Raw genomic sequence first — 22,293 nt, 5'->3', positions numbered from 1 at the left:
TTTCCTTACTCCCCTCCACTGTTGAATCTTTTGATCTTTGCACAACAATAATATGACAGAACCACTGGGGCACGGTTGGGTCCCAAATAACTGCATTTGCTCAATAAATACAAACATGCAAGGCCTACCTACATACACACTGCTGCTCTGGCTGGTTTCTCGTGCTTCTAAAAATATGTGAGCACCACTCAGGGATTACAAACTATTTAAAGGAAAATTACCCTATTCTTAGACACCTGGAGTGGCCAAATTTACTGACCTGCTGAGCCGCATACAATAATCCTAAGAAGTTTGAGAGCTGCAAGACATGCACAACCTATCCTGTGGGGCGGCGCCCGCTGGGGTGAGGGGCTAAAGCCCTTAGGCCCCCCTCCATGCAGGTTAGAAGCCTCTAGTCCCACCACCCACTGCAGGGCAGAAACTCCCCCACATCCAGTCTGGTAGGTGGAGAATCGGCGCGAGCCGCACTTTAACTGTAAAAGAACTGCATATACTCACAAGCCACAGTCTGGCCACACCTGCTATACACTATATCCTCCCTTCAATGTTCTCTCTACCATCCTTTGTTTCTGGTTAGCTAATCCCCTTCCAACAAAACCTTCCTTCCAAAAAAATTAAAAGATAGAAATAAATCAACCAACCACGAAAAATCATGGCACTGACGTGACCTTTGCCAACCATCACGTTGTTCCTCCCACCCTTTTGTCTGTCTTATCTAATTAGATTGTTAAACTCTTTGAGGCAGGGACTGTTTCTTACTCTATGTTTGTACAGTGCTACCAGGATGGGGGCCCCATTCTTGGCTGGAGTCTCTAGGTACCACCATAATCAAATAAATAATTAAATTTAATATTACTTTGCACTCCTACCGTGTTCTCCATTGGAAATATTAATTAATTAGGCCTCACAACACCTCTGTGAGGTGAGTGATTTTTAGCCTCACATTCCATATGGTGAAAATGAGGCACTGCTAGATGAGATGACTGGTCTCCAAAGATTACTGTAACACAAGTGCTTTTTGGACAACTAAAGTTTTCTAAGAGTATCTGAGCACCCCACAATCTTTACTATATTTATCCTCGCTACACCTCTGTGAGGTAGAGCAGTGCTAATAACACATGGGGAACTGCAGCACACAGAAATTAAGCAACTTGTCTAAGGAAGTTTGGGGGAGGAGGGAATTGAACTCACATCTCCTAAATCCCAGGGTAGCACCATAACTAGGAGGAGACCTCCTTCCTCGCTACAGCCAAGTGAATAATTTAAAGTGAATATCTGCCTGCACTGGCATTTGACAAACACAGTGACAAATGTCTACATAGACAGGGTGGGGAGGAGGAGAGTGGGGCGTGGTGGAAAGTGGGGAGGAGTGACAATTGCCCTACGTATTCAGGATGGGGATGAAGTGAATGGTTGTCTGGTTGCATAATGGCGTAGACATATCCACTGTGGCCTGCACTTTAGCATAGTCCCTTGATCTGTGCCCCAACCAGTCCTCTGCCTCTACTGGTGACAAACTACATTGCATTCAAACTACTAGGCAAATCAGCAATGCATACCTGAAAAGGATGGCAGCTTTTTACTTGATATCTTTTCCAAGAATTTCCCAACATCTTTGTTTTTGAAACCCAGGGTCAACAAATATTGTTGAGGAGGCAAAGAAGCCCAATCTGCTGTCTGTGGTAAGATGTGAAGTCCATGAGAATCTGGAACAAGACAGTGATAGCATTTTGCACCCTTGCTTTTTCTTGAGGGCTTACGTTAGCTCCTCTCTTGAAAAATCTTAGCCTCCTCACTTGAAAAAGAAAAGTGCTAAAAGAGTACTACAGTCAAGCGAATTTAACATAAAACACCCACCAAAACAAGTGGCCAGAGAAACCCCTTAAACATGTTCGGTGCCAAGGCATAGGTGTAAGTAGTTTTTGAAATTCTGAATGTTGATGAATTTTTTTCATTGAAATTTAAAATTTCACTGCAAAAAGGGTAAAAATGTTCATGAAAATTTTGTCTCATTTTTTGACTAGCTCATCAAAAAATTCCTAAATATTTGTTGTTGAAATTTTTAATTTTAACAAAACAAAACCAAAAACCTCAAACACCACCATCCTGCACAAAAAGCAGGATGACATTTTAGTGACAATGTTCACAAAAATTTTATCCTGTTTTCAACCAGCTCTACTTTTAAGATGCCTAGTAATATAGTCAGAGAATGACAAACAGAGAATCTCATTTACTGCTCACCGGCTTACTAGCACATAAATAAAATACAGTGAGCTAGATATTCCTCTTCCCCAGTATTATGCCATTTGCTCTCTATTAACTTTGCTAGAGAAACTACAAAGTTCCACTGATGTGATCTCAGAATGTGTTCTATTTGGTAGAGTCCTTGTTTTACTCATACGCTGTACTCTGAATGTATGCATGTTCTGGATGTGTGCAAATATTTTAAATGAGCTAATTTTGTGCTGTACCATTCCATTCTTTTTATCTCATTTGTATATACAGAGTTTACTTAGCAGGTGGTTAACAGCCAGAAATTATAAATCCCTACCTGCTGAAGTTCTATGTAGCTTTTAATACGATGCTAGGGGCTTGGAATTGTTGGTTTTAAAAGCCGTACCTATAGTCTAAAAGCTTTCTGCCTCTGATGGATTCAAAAGTTTAAAATAGACTGCATTGTGCATTTGAATTTAAAAATATACCTCCTTTTCTTCCCGTGGATCAAAGGAAAACTTGTGGAGAAATTCAGTATGATACATCCTTACAATAAGTCAAAACTTGAACCAAGATTTGGATGAATGAATGTTACTGAAATTCATGTTTAAGGTTATTTTAACTAACAAGTTAATGAGAAATCTGGTATTTCAAACTGTATTTTCAAAGAAGTGGTTTAGTTCACATTTAAAATCCCAGAGATGAGGGGTATGGAACCTCTCACCTGTAGGTCATAAATTCAGACCTGTGCCAATCTGGCAGTGATGGAAAATCATCACTGTGACAGATATGGCAATGTCCTGCAATATCTGTGGGAGATCTTATTGAATTAAGTTTAAGTTTGCAGTCAATTGTATTACAAATGCAAAGTTTATGTATTATTGTGGGATTGTATGTAACTTCTTTAGGGGAGAGACATGGACAATCCAAACCCTGGGAAATTTTATTTGATTCAACAGACTATTTTAAACAATGTGCCAGACAAGAAGGAACATTCGGGACAAACAAAGTTAAATGGGTCTCCTAGGAAATACCTGGCAGGAGGGAAATGCATAGTCTCACTTTTGGACGCAATCTTTCGAAGCTACACTCTGAGGAGAGAACCATTGTCTCTGACTGACTACCTATCCCCACTCCCTGAATATCTAAGTTCCAAGCTGTATAAAGGAAAGGCTAACTTATGTTCTTGTTCTGAGGAAAAGCTGTTAAGAACTTGTAATCACAGAAAACCCCCTGGATGGGGTTTGATCACCCACCAGAGATTTTGTTGCAGTTGGGGGTGATCTCTGGTAAGATTAGCATGTGTGTAGGTTCTTCCATCGTTTTTTAATATGTTGTCTCTGTCATGCTTTCACCTTAAGAATAACTGCTACTTAGAAAGGCTGTGTGGAAACTTACAACAGTGGGCAATTTCCCTGCAGATACTGGCTGTATAGGCCATCTTGCTTGCTGGGGAACTCACAATGTAGACAGGGGCCTATGCTGGTCAGGAGAGAGAGAGATGCCAGTCTCCACCTCAGAGAGGTGACGGCTGAAGAGCCAGGAGCCTAGAGTGGGTGTCCTTGCTGGTCCACGAGGTGCAATTGCCTTGAACTATGACAGTCACTAGCTGAAAGCTCTTTGATGAACTAAGTGAAATGGCTTGGGGGTCTCAGTCCAGTTCTGAATAGACAAGTCACGAACAACACCGCCACAGTTGGCGCTAGCTGTTACCCTTGTCAGCTACCTCAGCAGAGCATCTAGTGACAGTTAATTTTTCCATCCTGGTCCTAAGTTCTCAGCCTTAGAGGGTGCTCCCTGCAGGTCAGAAATGGGGCATATTGGTGGAGAAGCTTGGACTGCAGCACCGCCTATGCTTTACCTGTTCTGTGAACATATAAGGGCTACAAACTCCAGAGCTGTGACTTCAGCATCCTTCAGCATCATTGCAGTCACAAAAGGAAACAAAATAAAACAAGCCATGCTAAATTTTTTATTGTTTTTTTTTAACCTGTATTACACAAAAAGTTGCACATGACGAACCCAATTATGATCTCAGATACACAGGACAATTCCCAGAGAAATCAATGAGCCAAATTCTGCTCTCGGTTACACCAGTGTCAAACAGAAGTAACTTCACTGAAGTCTAATGGGTGTTATAACCATGCATCTGAGGCCAGAACTGGGTCCATTAGCTTTATTTATAAGCAAAATAATTGATTAAAATGGTCTATAACCAGGTCCTCTCCCTTTCCCCTCCCCTTTATCTTTTTTTTCTTTCCTTGGATATAGTAGTAAAAGAAATTAAAAATTAAGAGTGACATTTTCAGAATGCCTATGTGATTTAGGCACACAAGTCCTATTGACTTTCCAAGCAACTTGTCCTCCTAGGTCACGTAAGGTCTTTTGAAAATCCCACCCTCTCTCTATATTGTGGAGATGGGATTCTGTGAGGTATGAGTTTGTCTCCTTTTCAGTCAGGTTCAGGGAGTTTTATATTATACTCCTCTTAATGCCAATACTTTTGTTCCCTGGAAGTTCTCCACAAATTCACATCAGCAAGTAAACAGAAGACAGCTACTTTATAACCTCCGTGACAAATAACAAGTCCCTATTTTCTCTATTTAAAAAAACACCACCACACATAAGGATGTTCTTCAACTTGTAAAATCAAGGTGATCTGTCTTTACAGTGACGTTTTTAAAACAAAACATAAAATGAACAAAATAAATGTGCTTAGTTGTGTACAATACTTGCATGACTTTGTTGTTAGTGCTTGGACTTACTAGTCTCTGTTTGTTTTTTTATTAAGGAAGTTTTTAGTGCTCCTGAAAGGTTCCATATTGATTGCCCTGAAGGATGAAGTCGTTATTCACAGAGCTGGTATGTCATAGCAAGTGGTATAGCCATATAGCCCAATCAATAAGTCTCAGCTCTGACCCAGGGCAATACCTCTAGGAATTAAAGAGCATTTCAGTCTTCTGGAGCATTCTGCTAGAACTGCCCACAAAGTGCCAGCTATAGTGTGGGTTCTTGTGATGGGAGCAAATGTCCTCCAGCAATTCGACATACCTCTCCCTCTGTCTGATCCCCAGTCATCAACACAGAGTGACACCTTAGGGTCTTCTCATAGTCACTACTGCGCCAAGTAACTCAGTTAGCAATGATGACAAGACATACCGTAGCCCATCATCTACTTTCCTTCTGGACTGAGGCCCTTCTCACTGTGATCTAAGAGCTTATCAACTCAGGAAAAGGCTACTTTAACTCGCTCAACCAGCAGGGGACAATGAGGGTCACACAAAAGATTCCCCTGTTCACACCAAAACTCGATGCCCTCCACTGGATCCCCATTCACTTCTGGGTCCTACTCAAGGTCCTGGTTCTGAATGAGGCCAGGCTACCCATTCATGACTGCTGGGAACGATCGATCATTAGTGCCCAGGGTGGGTGAGACCAGTAAGAGGCAGAGGCAGAGCATCATCAGTGGGGGGCTTTTGACTATAGAACTCCTACCAGAGATTAGGGTGAGCCCAAGCCTGACAATCTTCAGAGCACATTGCAAAGCCCAACGTACAACAAAAGCTTTGCTGCAATAATGGAAGTCAAAGAATGACGCTTTGAGGCATCATGGGTAAAATTCACCCTTGTGCAGGTTGTCAGTACAAAGCTTTTCCTTAAATTGTGTTTGAGGACTTTAGTGCTACATAGGTCATATGTTGGCCCTCTGCTCAGGGGTGAATTTCACCCCAGGTAAGAGTAAGAATTTGCAGGATCAGGCCCCAACCACCCACAAATCAAACTCAATGTCAGCTACAAACACGCAATCCACACAATCCAATAAGGTCCAATGCCACTTGAAGATGTGAAATCCACTCTTACCGGTGTATATGTACTCCACATAATCGGGGTGCTTTTTAGAAAAAGCTTCCTTCATCTTGTCTATTTTGTCAGCCTTTGCTTTTGTTGCAAATGGTGTGTACATAACTGAAAAAGATTCCTCCCTTGTGATGGCTTCTTCAATCATAGCCTAAAAAAAAAGGGAAAGAAATGATACATACTGTGCTGGTAAAAAGTGAACTGCCATTAAAAAAAAAAATAGGGGAGGGAAAGAAAAATAATTGCCGTCACAGCTGATATTTTTCCCTTTAATAATTGCACAGTCATGCAAAGATAACATATTTTGTTCTTGAATATTAATTAGGGAGAAATTCAAATTAGTTCCAGAAAACATTGCCTATCTCATGCTCAGAAAATTAATTTAATGTAAAAAAAAAAACATTTGTAAACAGTTTTCAGTGCAGTGAGCCTATGTCTTCAATGGGGAAAAAAGTATGAGGTAAACTATCTGCAAGTTAAAAAGACCAAATTGATTCTATGTTCTCTGAAGGTCACATCCTTCACCTGAAGTTTTGTTCATTATTTGGGAGCTGGTTAAACAATACTTTACATTTACGTTACCCCTTGGGTTGGCATGAATCAAGTACTCAGGCTGAATGGAATGTTGGCCTTAAATATTAATTCTATACATAGTTTGCATAAAGAGTGAAATTCATGCTTGTGCAGAGGGCCAGCACAAGGTGTATGCATCATGTAAACCCTTAAAATAGGGCTAAATGATACATTATGTTGGCCTCCTGAACAGAGGTGAATTTCACCCTAAATGGACTACCAGAATAAAATGAGATCACCCCACCCCACAGCTGAACTGGAGTTAACTGCCAACATAGATAATAACTAATCTTGCTCAGCATGATTACTGCCCCTGCATAGGGCAGGATTGAACCAGTTTCTGAAACAGCATTGAACACAGACAGCTCATTCTGATTTGCACGTCCTGTTAAATCATGTTCAGCACTGATTCAGCTGCGTCCATTACAGACATACGTTGCATTTTCCCTAATGTCGACAAAGCTTCCATAAAATTGAGAACGCTGAAACATTTCTTCAGTGTAACATTGTTTATGTGTAATCATTCACCCAACACAAGGTAAGTGGAGACAATCACAAAGAAAAAAGCATAGAGAGACAGATCTCCATATTCCAACAGGGAATAGCCCTCGCATCACACCCTATATTGAAGTGAATCACTGAAAATCTCAGTTTTTGAACTGAGCTTTGAACTGAGCTCTTTTACTGACCGACCAAATGGATCTTACTTCAGTTGTTGAAGTCATTCCTCAGTGATATAAAATTGCCCAGGAAATAATGAGCATATCTGAGCGATGTGCTCAACAGACAATTGTTTCTGCTAGCCTGGAATGGAAGACTGCTGTCACGGAGTCCCCGGGCGATGCTCTGGAACTGCTCCCCACCAAGCCAGTCAGGACTTTGGGGAGCCTCCTCTCCCTCGGAGCAGACCGTCTTCAGGGCAAGAAGCTCACACGTCTTCACCTCCTGGGTCTGACCTTGGAGCATACAGCATATGCCCCTCCGTGCGCTTCCCACAGTGTTTCCGCCCAGGCGGGGTCCTGGGGAAGCCAGAAGTCCTGCACGCACCCCCACTTTGCAGTCAGACTTGACTCTTAGCCAGCCAGTAAAACAGAGGTTTATTAGATGACAGGAACACGGTCTAAAATAGAGCTTGTAGGTACAGCAGTGAACGGGACCCCTCGGCTGGGTCTATTATGGGGTTCAGAGAGCCAGACACCCCAGCTGCACTCCCTTCCCCATTCCCAGCGAGCACCCAACTGGAACCCCCTCCAGCCCCTCCTTCTCTGGGCTTTGTCTCTTTCCAGGGCCAGGAGGTCACCTGATCTCTTTGTTCACCTTCAGCTATTCCCTTGCAGGGGGGAAAGGGCCCTGGCCATTTGTTGCCAGGGAGACAGAGTATCAGTGATTTATGCACACTGGCCTTTATCCCTCCACCTAGAGACTTAAGAAATGCATAGAGGAAACTGAGGCACCACACAGTATTCAGAGGAAACATTAAGAACAGTCCCACTTCGTCACAACTGCAATAGGACACGAGCTAAGTATCTGTGTCCTTTTCTATAATGGCCGTAAGCAGGTCCTTTTATATGCATTGTACCAATTTACTTCTAGTAGCAGAATACTGGATCCAGTGGAAAGATCTATTCTCTTTGTAGAATGTGTCTCTCAAATGACTTGTTTGTGGATGTGGTTAAGAGTCAGAGAGCCTGCCCTTCATAAACATTTTCAAAAGGAGGCAAAATTCAGAAATAGGCTACTTTATATAGAGAAAACACATGCTCTCAATAGCAAGACAATACCATATATATTGTAATGATACCCACTGCATAAATAAATTGATACCACCACGGAATATATTGTGGACCCAGGAAATTAACTGCATTCAGTCCCAAATCTGTCCATTTCCTTTGCTGGCATGGACAGCCCTCACAGCAGCAGAAATGGAGCAGTTTCACTCTGCAGGGAGTCAACCAGGATGCCAGGAATACATGCAAGGAATTGTAACCCCTATGCAATGTAGGCCCAAAGCCATAGAACCAGCCTATGCAATCATGCTTACAACTCTTGGTAGGTAAGGCACAGTCAGGGGTGAAAGTAACTGAAAGGACTTACCGGTACGCCCGAGTCCTGAGCAGGGGCATGGCCTCAACCAGAAGGGGTGTGGCCTCAACGGGAAGAGGCGGGGCCTTTCAAGATTTAAAGGCCCTGGGGCTCTGGCTGTGGCTGGGAGCCCCAGGGCCTTTAAATCACCCTGGAGCTACCAGCTGCAGAGGCGGCTGGGACCCCCGGGGCTCAGGGGCGAATTAAAGGGCCTGGGGCTCCAGCCGCCGCAGAGCTCCAGGCTGTTTAAATCACTGCGGGAGCCCTGCCATCGCTACCCCAGGGTGGCAGGGTTTGGGCGGGGATTTAAAGGGCCCGGTGCTCCTGCTACTGTGGGGTAGCGGTGGCAGGGCTGCAGTTGCAGGAGCACTGGGCCCTTTAAATCTCCGCCCGAGCCCGGCTGCAGGAGCCCCGGGGCTCTGGCAGTGATTTAAAGGGCCAGAGGCTCTGGCTGCTGCGGGGAGCCCCGGGCCCTTTAAAGCGCCGCTGGCGCTCCGGCAGCCGGGCTCGGGTAGTGCTTTAAAGGGCCTGGAGCTCCCCGCAGGGACCGGAGCTCCAGGCCCTTTGAATCCCTGCCTCAGCCCGGCTGCTGGAGCTCCGGTGGTGATTTAAAGGGTCTGGAGCCCTGGGCCTTTAAATCACCGCTGGAGAAGCCGGTCCAGTCCGGCACGGCGTACCGGCTCTTTCACCTCTGGGCACAGTCTTAGGCCTGGTCCCCACTAAGCCCCCACTTCGGACTAAGGTATGCAAATTCAGCTACGTTAATAACGTAGCTGAATTCGAAGTACCTTAGTCCGAACTTACCGCGGGTCCAGACGCGGCAGGAAGGCTCCCCCGTTGATGCCGCGTACTCCTCTCGGCGAGCTGGAGTACCGGCATCGACGGCGAGCACTTCCGGGATCGATCCCAGAACATCGATTGCCTGCCGCCGGACCCTCCGGTAAGTGAAGACGTACCCTTAAAGGAGTGCAGTGGACCTTCTGGTCTGTTTCTCCCAGTTTGTAGGTGTAAGGGCCATATAGACTACTCCTCCCCCTTTTGCCCTGGAGTTCTCCAGGGCCCTGCCACAGTACGCAGGCTGGGTATTTAGGGTAGCATTTGGAGCTCACTAAGTCCTGTTAGCCTACTCACCTGCCTTCTGCCCACTCATCCATCTCTGCTGGGATGACTTCTAACACTCCAAACCTCTGAGACATGGAAAACAAAACAAAACCCTGCCTTCTTTCACCCTAACTATGGAATAGGGAAAAGCTGGGATTGAAAATTACCCTGCTCTGCAGTCCAGAATGGACAATATTCAGTCTTGGCCAGTAACAGGTTTAAAATATCTGTTATACCATGAGCCACCAGATGTAGGGACACTAAGGATATGTCTACAAGGCAAAAAAAGACCCATGGCGGCGAGTCTCAGAGCCTGGGTCAAATGACTTGGGCTCGAGGGGCTTGCACAATGGGGCTAAAAACAAAGCAGGTATATATTCATGTTTGGCCGAGAGCCCGGACTCTGAAATTCAGCAGGGTTGGTGGGGAGGGTCTTGGAGCTAAGGCTCCAGCCTGAGCCTGAATGTCTACACTGCTATTTTTAGCTCCACAGTGCGAGCCCAAGACAGGGCTCTGAGACGCGCTGCTAAGAAGTTGGGTTTTTTTTGCAGCATAGATGTACCCTGACTGTTTCCTTCTCATGAGATGGGATAATAACATTCACATGATATATATCTACAGTAGCCATGGCTAGCTCTGGCAAGCTGAAAAGTAGTAGACCTTAAAATAGCAACACCATGATTTATAGGAAAGCTCTTTCAGATGTTGTACGTTAGTTTTATGAACTCTAATTTGTCTATCACTCTAGGACTTGCAAAACCTGGCTTTAGAGATGAAGAAATATGAAAAATCGCACCAATAAAGTCTTCAAGAGACACATTTTTTAAAAAGCAAAGGCCCAACTATTTGCACACACACAAGGAACACAACTTACAGTTCTAATACAAGCACTCAATGGGGTTGGCATTTGTGTGCCGATATTGGGCACCCATTATTAGCATTTAACCATAAAGCTATAGAAAGCAATTTTCTAATATGTAGTCTAAATGGAATGCATGGGGGCATGCTGCGGTGTAGAGGTTTTATTGGAACTACTTGCATAATTCACTTTTGGCTTCACCAGCCTTGAGAACAATTCAAAATCATGGCAATAAAACCTTTACACCACCATGTACCCATAAACAGTCTGTGCAGTATGCAAATAGGGACTGGGTCAGAGTGCAAGACGGTAAAATATCACTCAATGGGGAAAAAAACAGTTCCTTAGATTTTGGTTCACACTACTACTGAAGGTCCTATTATAATCCAAGAGCAATTTTTTTTCTCCAGCTCCAGAGCCTGCATGTAGCTGCTATTTGTTTTATTAGCCCCTTGGATTTTTATGGGCTAAAATCTTTAAGGCCATAAAAACTTCAGCGCATAAAAACTTTGGAACAGAAAACTTTATGCAGTGGGGTCCCTAAAGATTTCTCGGCTGAAGTCTTTATGCACTGAAGTCCATATGCTCAGGGAGACTTCAGCACAGAAATCTACAGGCATGTCTAGGCACTGAGAATGAGATGCTAGCAACTGTTATTCCCCTTCCCGTGTGCACCCAGAGCCCATTCAGTACCCATTCAAGTTAGTGGAAAGACGTCACTGGACTTTGGATTGGGATCCCGGAGAACAGGATTGGGAAAGTCATTCTGTTTCCTGCCTTCATGACTTTTGATGGGCTCTGCAGAGAGGCAGCAGGGAGAGGATGGTGCTAATCGCAGAATCTTCACACTCCTGCATAAGGATGGAGGTGGACACCCTCTAGGTAGGCAGAGACATCTCCCTATGCACTATATAAGGCTGTGGCTGAATTTTCACACATGCCTGACACAAGCGATTTGTGATGACATCTCAACGATAGCATTGGCACTTCTTTGACCCTATTAGAAAAGTGGGTGAGGGGAAACAACACCAAGGAACTCAGAGAAAAAGATGGAAAATTCTGGGACTTCTGTGAAGACCACGATAAACAGGTCACACTGGATTCCAGTCTTTTGGGACTAATGTTGTTCTACCATGTACAATGCATAGCACGGTGTCCCCACACAGACAGGTGGGATCCCACTTCCTTTAAAAAGGAGAGAGGAAGGAGTGTGGGATCTCTTGTCCTTTGGTCCAGGCTTGCTATATTTATGTATAAACATATATAAAATGGCCAGGTTATACCTAGAGTTAGAATATAGTCACAATGAATCTGAATGCAATTTTTTTTCTTTATAAAAATTTGAAAGATTTTCAAACATTTCAAACATTCTCCTTGCCAGACCTCCCAGATTTGGGGCAAGTCAAGCTAATAGAGCCTCCATTCTCTCTCATTCAGGGCTTGATGTAGTGCTCATTGACGTTAATGGAAAGACTCCCACTCAGCTGGCATTGAATCAGGCCCTTGTTGATCATTGCAAAGAACCAAAGTACCCTCTTCGGCAGCACATTGAAACATAGGAATTGCTATACTGGATCAGACCAGTCCCTCCAATCTGGTATCATGTCTCCAACAGTGGCCAGTACCCATTGCTTCAGAGCAGGTACATTTCATATCTTTAATAGGAAGATATGAAATAACTCGCCCACAGGAACATTTTCCTCCTATAATCCATGGTTGACATGCCCTGAAGAATGAGGGTTTATATCTTTTCCAAAACTCTTGTTTTGGAACTGTGTGAAATCACAGTCTGTAGAATAATTATTAGGCAGCAGAGTATTTAAATTTTCAACCTCAGATATTGAATCACTGATTCATTTTAATCTGAAATAAAAATACCCATAGGGGTATGGAACGGCTGCCGTATGAGGAGAGATTAATAAGATTGGCACTTTTCAGCTTGGAAAAGAGACAACTAAGGGGGAATATGGTAGAGGTCTATAAAATCATGACTGGTGTGGAGAAAGTAAATAAGGAAGTGTTATTTACTCCTTCTCATAACACATGAACTAGGGGTCACCAAATGAAATTAATAGGCAGCAGATTCAAAACAACCAAAAGGAAGCATTTCTTCACACAATTCACAGTCAACCTGTGGAACTCTTTGCCAGAGGATGTTGTGAAGGCCAAGACTATAACAGGGTTCAAAAAAGAACTAGATAAATTCATGGAGGATAGGTCCATCAATGGCTATTAGCCAGGATGGGCAGGGATGGTGTTCTTAGCCTCTGTTTGCCAGAAACTGGGAATGAGCGACAGGGAATGGATCACTTGATGATTATTTCTGTTTATTCCCTCTGGGGCATCTGGCATTGGCAACTGTCAGAAGACAGGATACTGGGCTAGATGGACCTTTGGTCTGACCCGTATGGCTGTTCTTATGTTCAACGTTTCCATGGTTTATCAAAGGAATGTTTAAGATTACATTGCTATCATGACAATTAAAAAAAAATTAAACTAAAAACATTCCCAAATAAAAAGCTCTGTCTAGACAAAGTCAAGGATTTAAATACATATTCCTTAAACAGAAGGAACACCACATATCCTGTTTATTTCTGACCACCCAACTTCTGTGGAAATATATCGGAGACATCCTATATCATGTCTACGAATAAGCGGTTTCATAGACCTTTTAATGAAACTTAAATTTTAGCCAAAACAATCTTACATTGCCTCTTTAATAACCTCTAAAATTTTGGCAAGAACTCATAAAATGACCAGGTAGATTTACAAGAAACAAAGCTTTCCTATGCCAACTTTTCATGACAGCTGATATAACCACTTTTCTTTAATGAAGCTTTTGCCATTTTGCCTCTCCCCTAACAGACACGGGAGAAGAAAAATTACAGCACGGCTGCAAATTCTTCATAATGGTGACAGAAACTTTTGTGGCTACCCTCCCTAACCTTAAAGTGCATAAAGGTTTAATTTGGAAAATCCAATTATCTTGACATCTAGAGTAGCTAAAAATTTAGATATCTTCCTAGAGCCTTATCGCAGGGCTGCAATGCAAGCTCAGCCACTGTCACATATACATTGATGTTTTTATTGATGATTTTTATGAATGTAATGATATCAGGCAGGGCAAAGCTGAGAGCCTCCTCTACAAATGGTTACTGCTCGGATGCCGGAATGTTACACTTCTTAGAAATATGGGAACACTACAATGGAACCTACACACTGTCCTCTAGATTTTTCCTAATATGAGGGAATATTTGGTAGCTCTGCACTAAGTCTGTCAGTGCTGCAATATGACTATCTTCTTATTGTTGTGTTCTTCTTACGTTATTTTCATTTTTCTGGGGGGAAAATAGGTAGCATGTTCTTTTCCCCAATTTGTTTATGCGATGAAAAATCATATATTGTACCGTAGATGAGAACTTTCTGCTTATCTGCCATGTAATACCTCCTCATTAACCTCGTTAATGTATGTTACATCAAATGTCAGCTTATTTAGGTTCTTAAGTTATTAATGTATTTAAGTCGCTACCAGTTTTTTTATGTGCGGTATATTTTTAAAATCAGCTTTGCAGAGCAGCATAAAAATACATCTGTGTATTCTGCTGAGTTCTAAAAGGTGAAAGCAGAAATGCTTAAGATGGTTAATTTATGGTTCAAGATGTATTAGATATTTCCATAACTGTCATTTTATGTTTTGGGGAAGAGGATCTAGGCTTTACATCCTTCTGTAGAGATCCCTACTCATTAAAAAAAGTGGGTGGCAGGGAAAGGGAGAAGTCTAGGCTGTTACTGAAATTTCCTGAATACATTGCTACCAGTTAGGGAAAGCAATCAGCAAGTTATCTACACACGTCTACAAAAGCTCACCCCCAAATCCCACAAAACATGCAGGAATGATGGCATTGGAAGTGCTCATATAGTATGTAACACGTTTACAAGCAAATCATGAGTGACGTCAACTGTGGATGAGAGACTGAATCTGTCCTTTGTGCCCCAGGATAGGAGTCCCAGTGATGAATTTTATTCAGAATTTCTCTTAGTTGTGGGTTGGGGGGAGAATCAAGCCAATGAGACAGAATTATCTGGCATAATGAATGAGGCATAGCTAAATTTGTAATGGGCTAAAGGGGGGAAAGTAGTTGCTAAAATCTATAATTCAAAGACCAACTCACTTGGAAATTCAGCGCAACACCAATGCAAAATAGGGTAGTCCACTGAATTGGTGCCCCCACATATTTGTGGGGAATAATGAAGTTGGCCAAAAAAGCTTTTAACCAACATTGCTAAATGTTTACCCTTTCTTTATAAACAAAGAGATTGTTTTGATAGTGAGCAGGAGTAGAATTCCAGCAGCTGAAAAGGAGAATTTAACGTGACTTTGTCCCTGTACAACCGAGCTTTCCTTCTAGCACCCGCTCAAAAGTCCTACAGTTGTGGACCTCTGTTGCCGTCAGTGCCTTGGGAAGGTGGCTGATATTTGAATGCTCTGCCCATTGTTAGGTTTCTCCAGTGATATAGGCAAGGAATTATAAACTGCAGAAGTTTTAAATAGCTTGGTCTCAGAAAGAGAGGACAGTCTCACACCACATGGGTGGAACCAAAGGCTCAGCATCATTCAGTACGTGTACAATCACACCTAGAGGCTAAAATCTACACAAAGGAGTCTGAAGCCACCAACTGACTCCTCAATGTGTTCATTGACTCATAGATTTTAAGGTCAGACGTGACCATCATGATCATCTAGTCCAGTGGTTCTCAAACTTGTTCCGCCATTTGTGCAGGGAAAGCCCCTGGCAGGCCGGGCCGGTTTACCTGCCGCGTCCGCAGGTTTGGACGATCGTGGCTCCCGGTGGCCATGGTTGCTGTTCCAGGCCAATGGGAGCTGCTGGAAGCGGCACAGGCTGAGGGACTTACTGGCCGCTGCTTCCAGCAGCTTCCATTAGCCTGGAGCAGTGAACCGTGGCCACTGGGAGCCGTGATCGGGCGAACCTGCGGACGCGGCAGGTAAACAAACCGGCCCGCCCGCCAGGGGCTTTCCCTGCACAAGCGGCAGAACAAGTTTGGGAACCATTGATCTAGTCTGACCTCCTGCACATCGCAGGCCACAGAACCTCATCCACCCCCTCCTGTAATAGACCCCAACCTATGGATGAGTTATCCTCAAATCATGATTTAAGGACTTCAAGTTACAAAGAATCCACAATTTACACTAGTTTAAACCTGCAAGCGACCTGTGCCCATGCTGCAGAGAAGGCAAAAAAGCCCCAGGGTCTCTGCCAATCTGACCTGAGGGAAAATTCATTCCTGACCCCAGTTGGACCCTGACCATTTCTGCAAAACCCAACAGCCAGACACCAGGAAAATAATTCTCTGTAATAACTGAGAGCCCTCCCCATCTAGTGTCCCATTATCGGATATTGGAGATATTTGCTGCTAGCAGTCGCAGATCAGCTACATGCCGTTGTAGGCAGTCTCATCTTATCATCTTCTCCATAAATTTATCGAGCTCCGTCTTGAAGCCAATTAAGTTTTTAACCTCCACTGCTCCCCTTGGAAGGCTGTTCCAGAACTTCACTCCCCCTATGGTTAGAAACCTTTGTCTAATTTCAAGCCTAAACTTGTTGATGGCTAGTCTATATTCATTTGTTCTTGTGTCAACATTGGTGCTTAACTTAATTAGCTCCTCTCCCGCCCTGGTATTTATCCCTCTGATTTATTTACGAGAGCAATCTTATCACCTGTCACCCTTTGTCTGGTTCGGCTACATAAGCCAAGTTCTTTGAGTCTCCTCCCATTCCCAGAGGTTTTCCATTCCTCTGATCATCCTAGTAGCCCTTCTCTGTACTTGTTCCAGTTTGAATTAATCTTTCTTAGGCTACATCTACACTACGGGGGGGGGGGGTCGATTTAAGATACGCAAATTCAGCTACGCGAATAGCGTAGCTGAATTCGACGTATCGCAGCTGACTTACCCCGCTGTAGGGACGGCGGCAAAATCGACCTCTGCGGCTTCCCGTCAACGGCGCTTACTCCCACCTCCGCTGGTGGAGTAAGAGCGTCGATTCGGGGATCGATTGTCGCGTCCCGATGGGACGCGATAAATCGATCCCTGAGAGGTCGATTTCTACCCGCCGATTCAGGCAGGTAGTGTAGACCCAGCCTTAAAAATGGGACACAGTATTCCAGATGAGGTCTTACAAGTGCCTTGTATAATGGCACTAACACTTCCCTATCTCTACTGGAAATACCTCTCCTGATGCATTTTAGGATTGCATTAGCCTTTTTCACAACCTCATCACATTGGCGGCTCATCCTGTGATCAACCAATACATCCAGATCTTTTCCCTCCACTGTCACTTCCAACTGATACGTCCCTAGCTTATAACAAAAATTCTCCTTGTTAGTCCCTAAGACCATGACCTTGCACTATTCAATTTCATCCCATTTCTATTACTCCAATTTCAAGGTCATCCAGATCTTCTTATATGATATTCCGGTCCTCCTTTGTAGTGGCAATACCTCCCATCTTTGTGTCAGCTGCAAATTTTATTAGTGCACACACACTTTGTGTGTCAAGGTCATTAATAAAAATGTTAAATAAGATTGGTCCCAAGGCTGATCCCTGAGGAACTTCACAAGTAATCTCCCTCCAGCCTGACAGTTCACCTTTCAGTATGACCTGGTCTCCTAACCTAACCAGTTTCTTTCAGTTTTCATCTTAGTCCCCATATTCTCAAATTTAACTAATAATTTTCCATGTGGAACTCTATCAAATGCCTTACTGAAATCCAGTTAGTTTATATTTGCATTTCCTTTGTCTAAACAATCAGTTATCTTTTCAAAGAAAGAGAAGAGGCTGGTCTGGCATGATCTATCTTTTTAAAACAATGTTGTATTTTATCCCAATTACTGTTTACTTCTATGTCCTTAACTACATTCTCTTTCAAAATTTGTTCAATTGTACAATTGAGGTTAAACTTACAGGCCTGTGGTTTCCCAAATCACTTTTCCCCCCTTTTCTTAAAAATAGGTACTATATTGGCAATCCTCCAGTCATAGATCTACTCCTGAGTTTACAGGTTCATTAAAAATCCTTGCTATTGAACTTGCAATTTCATGTGCCAGTTCCTTTAATATTCTTGAATGGAGATTATCCAGGCCCTTTGATTTAGTCCCATTAAACTGTTAGAGTTTGACTTCCACCTCAGATGTGGTAATTTCTACTTCCATATACTCCCAAACTCCTAATTACTCTAATTAAAAACCGAGGCAAACTATTTGTTTAGGTGTTGGGCCATGCCTAGATTATCTTTTATCTCCACCTCATCCTCAGTGTTTAGCAGTCCCATTTCTTCTTTCCTTGTTTTCTTTTTATTTATATGGCTATAGAACCTTTTACTATTGGTTTTAATTTCTCTTGCAAGGTCCAACTCTGCTTGGCTTTTGGCAGTTCTCCCCTTTTTCCTAAACTTTCTGATCTCCAAGAGGTAGCTTTCCTTGCTGATCCATGCCATCTTCCATTTCTTGTAGGCTTTCTGCTTTCTCATAATCACATGTTTGAGATGCTTGCTCATCCAGCTTGGTCTGGAACCCTTACCTATGAAATTTCCCCCTTACTTGGGATGCAGGCTTCAGATAGTTTCTGCAATTTTGGCTTAAAGTAATTCCAAGCTTCTTCCACATTCAGATCCTGGAGTTCTTCAGTCCAGTCCACTTCCCCTTTGAAATCAAGAATCCTAGTTGCAGATCTATTTTTGTTTATCCTTCCATTTAGTTTAAACTAAATTAGCTCATGATCACGCAAACCAAGGTTGTCCCCTTACAACTAGTTCTTTGATGAGCTCCTCACCAGTACGAAATCTAAAATGGCATCACCTCTTGTAGATTTGGAGAGTATTCGGTGAAGAAATCTGTCAGCTATCACATCCAGGAAAATCTGGACCCTAGTATTATTTGTAGCACTTGTCCTCCAGTCTCAAAATATGGGGGAATGTGAAGTGACACAGCGGAAATACCCCTTGAAGGGGACATGGAATGCTTATTTCTGGAATTTTCCAGTGGCCTTAACAGGAAAAATAGAAGCTGACATGAAAGCAATGCAAAAAGCTAACGCTCACTGAAGGAGACATCAGTCCTACTTCCCAGCACACAGTTCCATGCCCTTTGGGAGCCAGATCCAAACATGAGACGCTTAATCAGTCAGTGACAGACTGAGACAGACATGGTCTGCCTACGAACAGGATGACGTTATTGGGTTTCAGAGACGCATCAACTAACATGACTGGGCCAGTGCAATGGCAGATCGCATTTTATGTAAGTGAAGAGCTGCTGATCTAGTGGCCGCGCAACTTGACTATATGTAGAATTAAGGCATGTTTTTGAAAACTACCGACTGTTTACTCCCTTCTAAGAGACTTCATCTAAAGCTCTGTGTGGTATCCCCACCTAGAATAAGAGCAGATGTCCAAGTGGAAAGTCATGTGGCAGTTAATACTTCTAGGAACTGCACAGGCATTGCTTCATCTCCTTTCAGAGAGGAGGTGGTATGCAGTGATGGGGGTAAACAGGATAATGGATGCAAAACTCCTGAAGAAGACCTGCAGCCTGGGAGGGAGGTGAGGCTGGGTTTTCCTGATGTTTCCTTGGCAGCCTCCTGGATGGGTCTAGATTCCCCCGTGAATCTTCAAGCTCTTTTCCCTCTGCAGTCTAGTAAACCCATCCCCTAAGCAGAGTATGAGTACAGGATTCCACTCCTGGCATTTTCATATTATTTTTGTTCCCTCCTGCATTTTTTAAAATGATATGGACCTTCTGTTACCCAACCAGATTGCTCTCTTTTTACACCTCATTTTTACAACATGATTTATGGGTCTTCATTAATGGTTAAAATTTTTACTGGGTTTTGTATTGTGCTTTATATTGGGATTTCAATAGCTACTGACTATGACCAAGATATGTATTGTCTATTACTTTAAACTGAAATATTGGTTAAATAAATCCATCCCTTCTGAAATTAGAGATAATTAAACCATTTGTTTTAATAAGAGCGACATTCAAAGTGTTAACTTCTCAATGGATGAAAAAATTGGTATGATTCAACCAGCAATGACCCTGCCATTAATTATCTGATATTAAAAAAATATTACTAAGTAGAAATCATGTGGAAGGGAGGAAAATTAATAAAGGGAAACGACTGTGTGGAAAAAATAATTTAAAAATAACCTGGCTAGATACATACAGAAGGCTGCCTGGATGAAGATACTAATAACAACTACAGCAACAAAACGTCTTTAAAATAGCATCAGACATGATATTAACTCACTGCTATTTTATGGAGCAGTGAAAAATTCAAGTACAAGTGATTGGTGCAATCTCATAAGCAAAGGGACAAAATATTACAGAAACTCCAACTGTGATTAGGATTCTGATGGCAATGGAGTTGTACAAACACTTCCTCAGTGAGGAAGGATGGTCAAGTGGTTAGTGCAGTAGCCTAGGCTGATGCAGACCTAGTTTCAATTCCTGCTTTGCCACAACTACCCTGTGTGATCTTGCACAAGTCACTTGGTCTCTCTCTGACTCAGTTTCCCCATCTGCAAAATGGCAATAATAGAAATTCCATACCTCATAGGTGTACTGGGAAGAAAAATATATTAAAGGTTGGGAGGTGCTCAAATACTCTAATGATGGAAGCACATACTAATAGGACAGTTCCTGCCCTAAATTGCTTATAATCCAAATAAGTATGACAGAGAAGAAATAACTTTGGCTGTAGATCAGATCTTAAGTGACTTGCTCAAGATGACACAGGAAGTCTATGGCAGAGTCAGGAGTTGCAGCCAGGTCTCCTGTTTTATGCAGGAGGTTAGATTAGATCATCACAATAATCCTGGGTGGCTTTAAGATCGGTAAGAGTTTACAATGTGTATACAATATATATATAAAGGCAAACAAACACAAGAGAAGACATAGGTCATCAGTGGAGAAAAAAAAAGTCTAAGGGTTACTATAATGAGAAAGGGCTGTTTGAACCGGCATGTTTTAAGGAGGGATTTGAAGGAGAAAGAGGATTTTTGGCAGACGTTGCCAGGGATAGGGGCAACCAAAAACTAGAGAGGGAGACGAAGGGAGAAATAAGGTGAAAGGATCAATGTGATCATAAGGAACAGAGGAAGAAAAAAATGCTGAGATTTTGATGGAGGCAAGATGATAATAAAGAGCTGTGTCTATATGGATAAAGAGCCTCAATTTTACGCAGTAAGAGGAAGCTAGCAGTGGAAAGATTCAAGAAGGGTGATAACACATTCAAAGCCATGGAGGAGGCAGAAGATGGGCTGTGAGTCTTATTCCAAAGCAAAATCACCAAGTGAAGAAACAAAGATAGCCAGTAGAATCCTGAAAACCTTCTGTCTGGCCATTTGATCTGAATTAAAGTGTGATAGTTTCCCCGCGCATAAAAATCAATCTTTACCAAAGTAAAGAGCCTCAATGATCTCCACCAAGATACCCTGCCCTCGGTATGTCCTCTTCTCTACTTTCCCTCAAAATCGTGAGACAGCCTTGCAGAATTCCGGAGGAGGAGAATGGTTAACAAGAAAAGGAGTATGCATCAATAGCTGTTGCTTTGGTTACAAAGGCACATAAGCATGTACAGTCGTGACAAGTTATTTTCAGCTTTATCCAGAGATAAAGAGAGAACATTAACATAAAGATTAGTACTTGTTAATGCTACCCGGTCACCCTCTGGTGATAGGTCTCAATATGGTGTCATGCCCCACAAAATACTGGGTAATCATTGCTATGGGCACTATTAACACTGAAGGGACACTTAATGCTGAATGCACAGAATTCAGCAACTCAAAAAGGTGAGGTTGTTGTTCGTGCATCTTCAACATACAGTGCTTTCTCAGGCCCCAGTACTTCTATTGATTTCAATGGGCACAATATTGGGCCCCTAGCTGCCTGTATGTGAATACTCCTAGATGTTATTGAGTCCTTAGCCCATGCTAAAGACACTAAATTGAAAGCCAGTGACTTTGCTCAGTGAAGCAATGTCTGCCCCACAGTGAAAATCAAGCACCTGGAGAGATCAAACCAGGGCTGGCTCCAGGCACCAGCCGAGCAAGCTCGTGCGTGGGGCGGCAGATTCTACGGGGCGGCATTTTGCCCAATCCTAGGGCGGCACAGCCACTTTTTTTGTTTTGTTTTGTTTGCTGTCCGGCCGCCCTGTAGGGGGCGGCGGCGCGGAAGAGGGGAGCGCTCGGCTGGGAGCGGGCTGCTCACTCCATCTGTCCCAGCCGGTGCCAGGTCTGTAGCAAGCCCGGCAGGGCAGCCCACGTCCTTCCCTCCCCACCGACCGGAGCGGCGCGGAGCCCTCCTGGCAGCCTTCTCTCTCTCCCCCCCGCTCCCTTCCCCTTCCCCCTTCCCCCCCACTAGCCGGGGCACGTCTGCAGTGCAGGGAGTCCCCCTGCACCCTGGCTCCAGCCGCGCTGCTGGTTTGTTTTTTTTTTGCTTTACCGTTCTGGCCTCCCCGATTTTTTTTTTTTTTGCTTGGGGCAGCAAAAAAGCCAGAGCCGGCCCTGGATCAAACAAATGGGAAGATCTTC

General features: G+C 43.3%; 1 protein-coding gene across 1 annotated transcript in view; it reads right to left on the bottom strand.

Annotated features, from left to right (window-relative positions):
* SPATA16 (spermatogenesis associated 16) overlaps positions 1-22,293 on the bottom strand; it is a 130,394-nt gene that overhangs the window by 49,875 nt on the left and 58,226 nt on the right. Inside the window, exons 5-6 of the mRNA XM_005309661.4 lie at positions 6,076-6,223; positions 1,560-1,706 (exon numbers count right to left, since the gene is read on the bottom strand). Coding sequence (XP_005309718.2) covers positions 1,560-1,706; positions 6,076-6,223 — 295 coding nt within the window. The remainder of the gene's footprint in view (positions 1-1,559; positions 1,707-6,075; positions 6,224-22,293) is intronic.

Source organism: Chrysemys picta, chromosome 9 (assembly GCF_011386835.1).
Source record: "Chrysemys picta bellii isolate R12L10 chromosome 9, ASM1138683v2, whole genome shotgun sequence".
Lineage (NCBI taxonomy): Eukaryota > Metazoa > Chordata > Testudines > Emydidae > Chrysemys > Chrysemys picta.
This window is presented reverse-complemented; position numbering and strand designations above follow the sequence as displayed.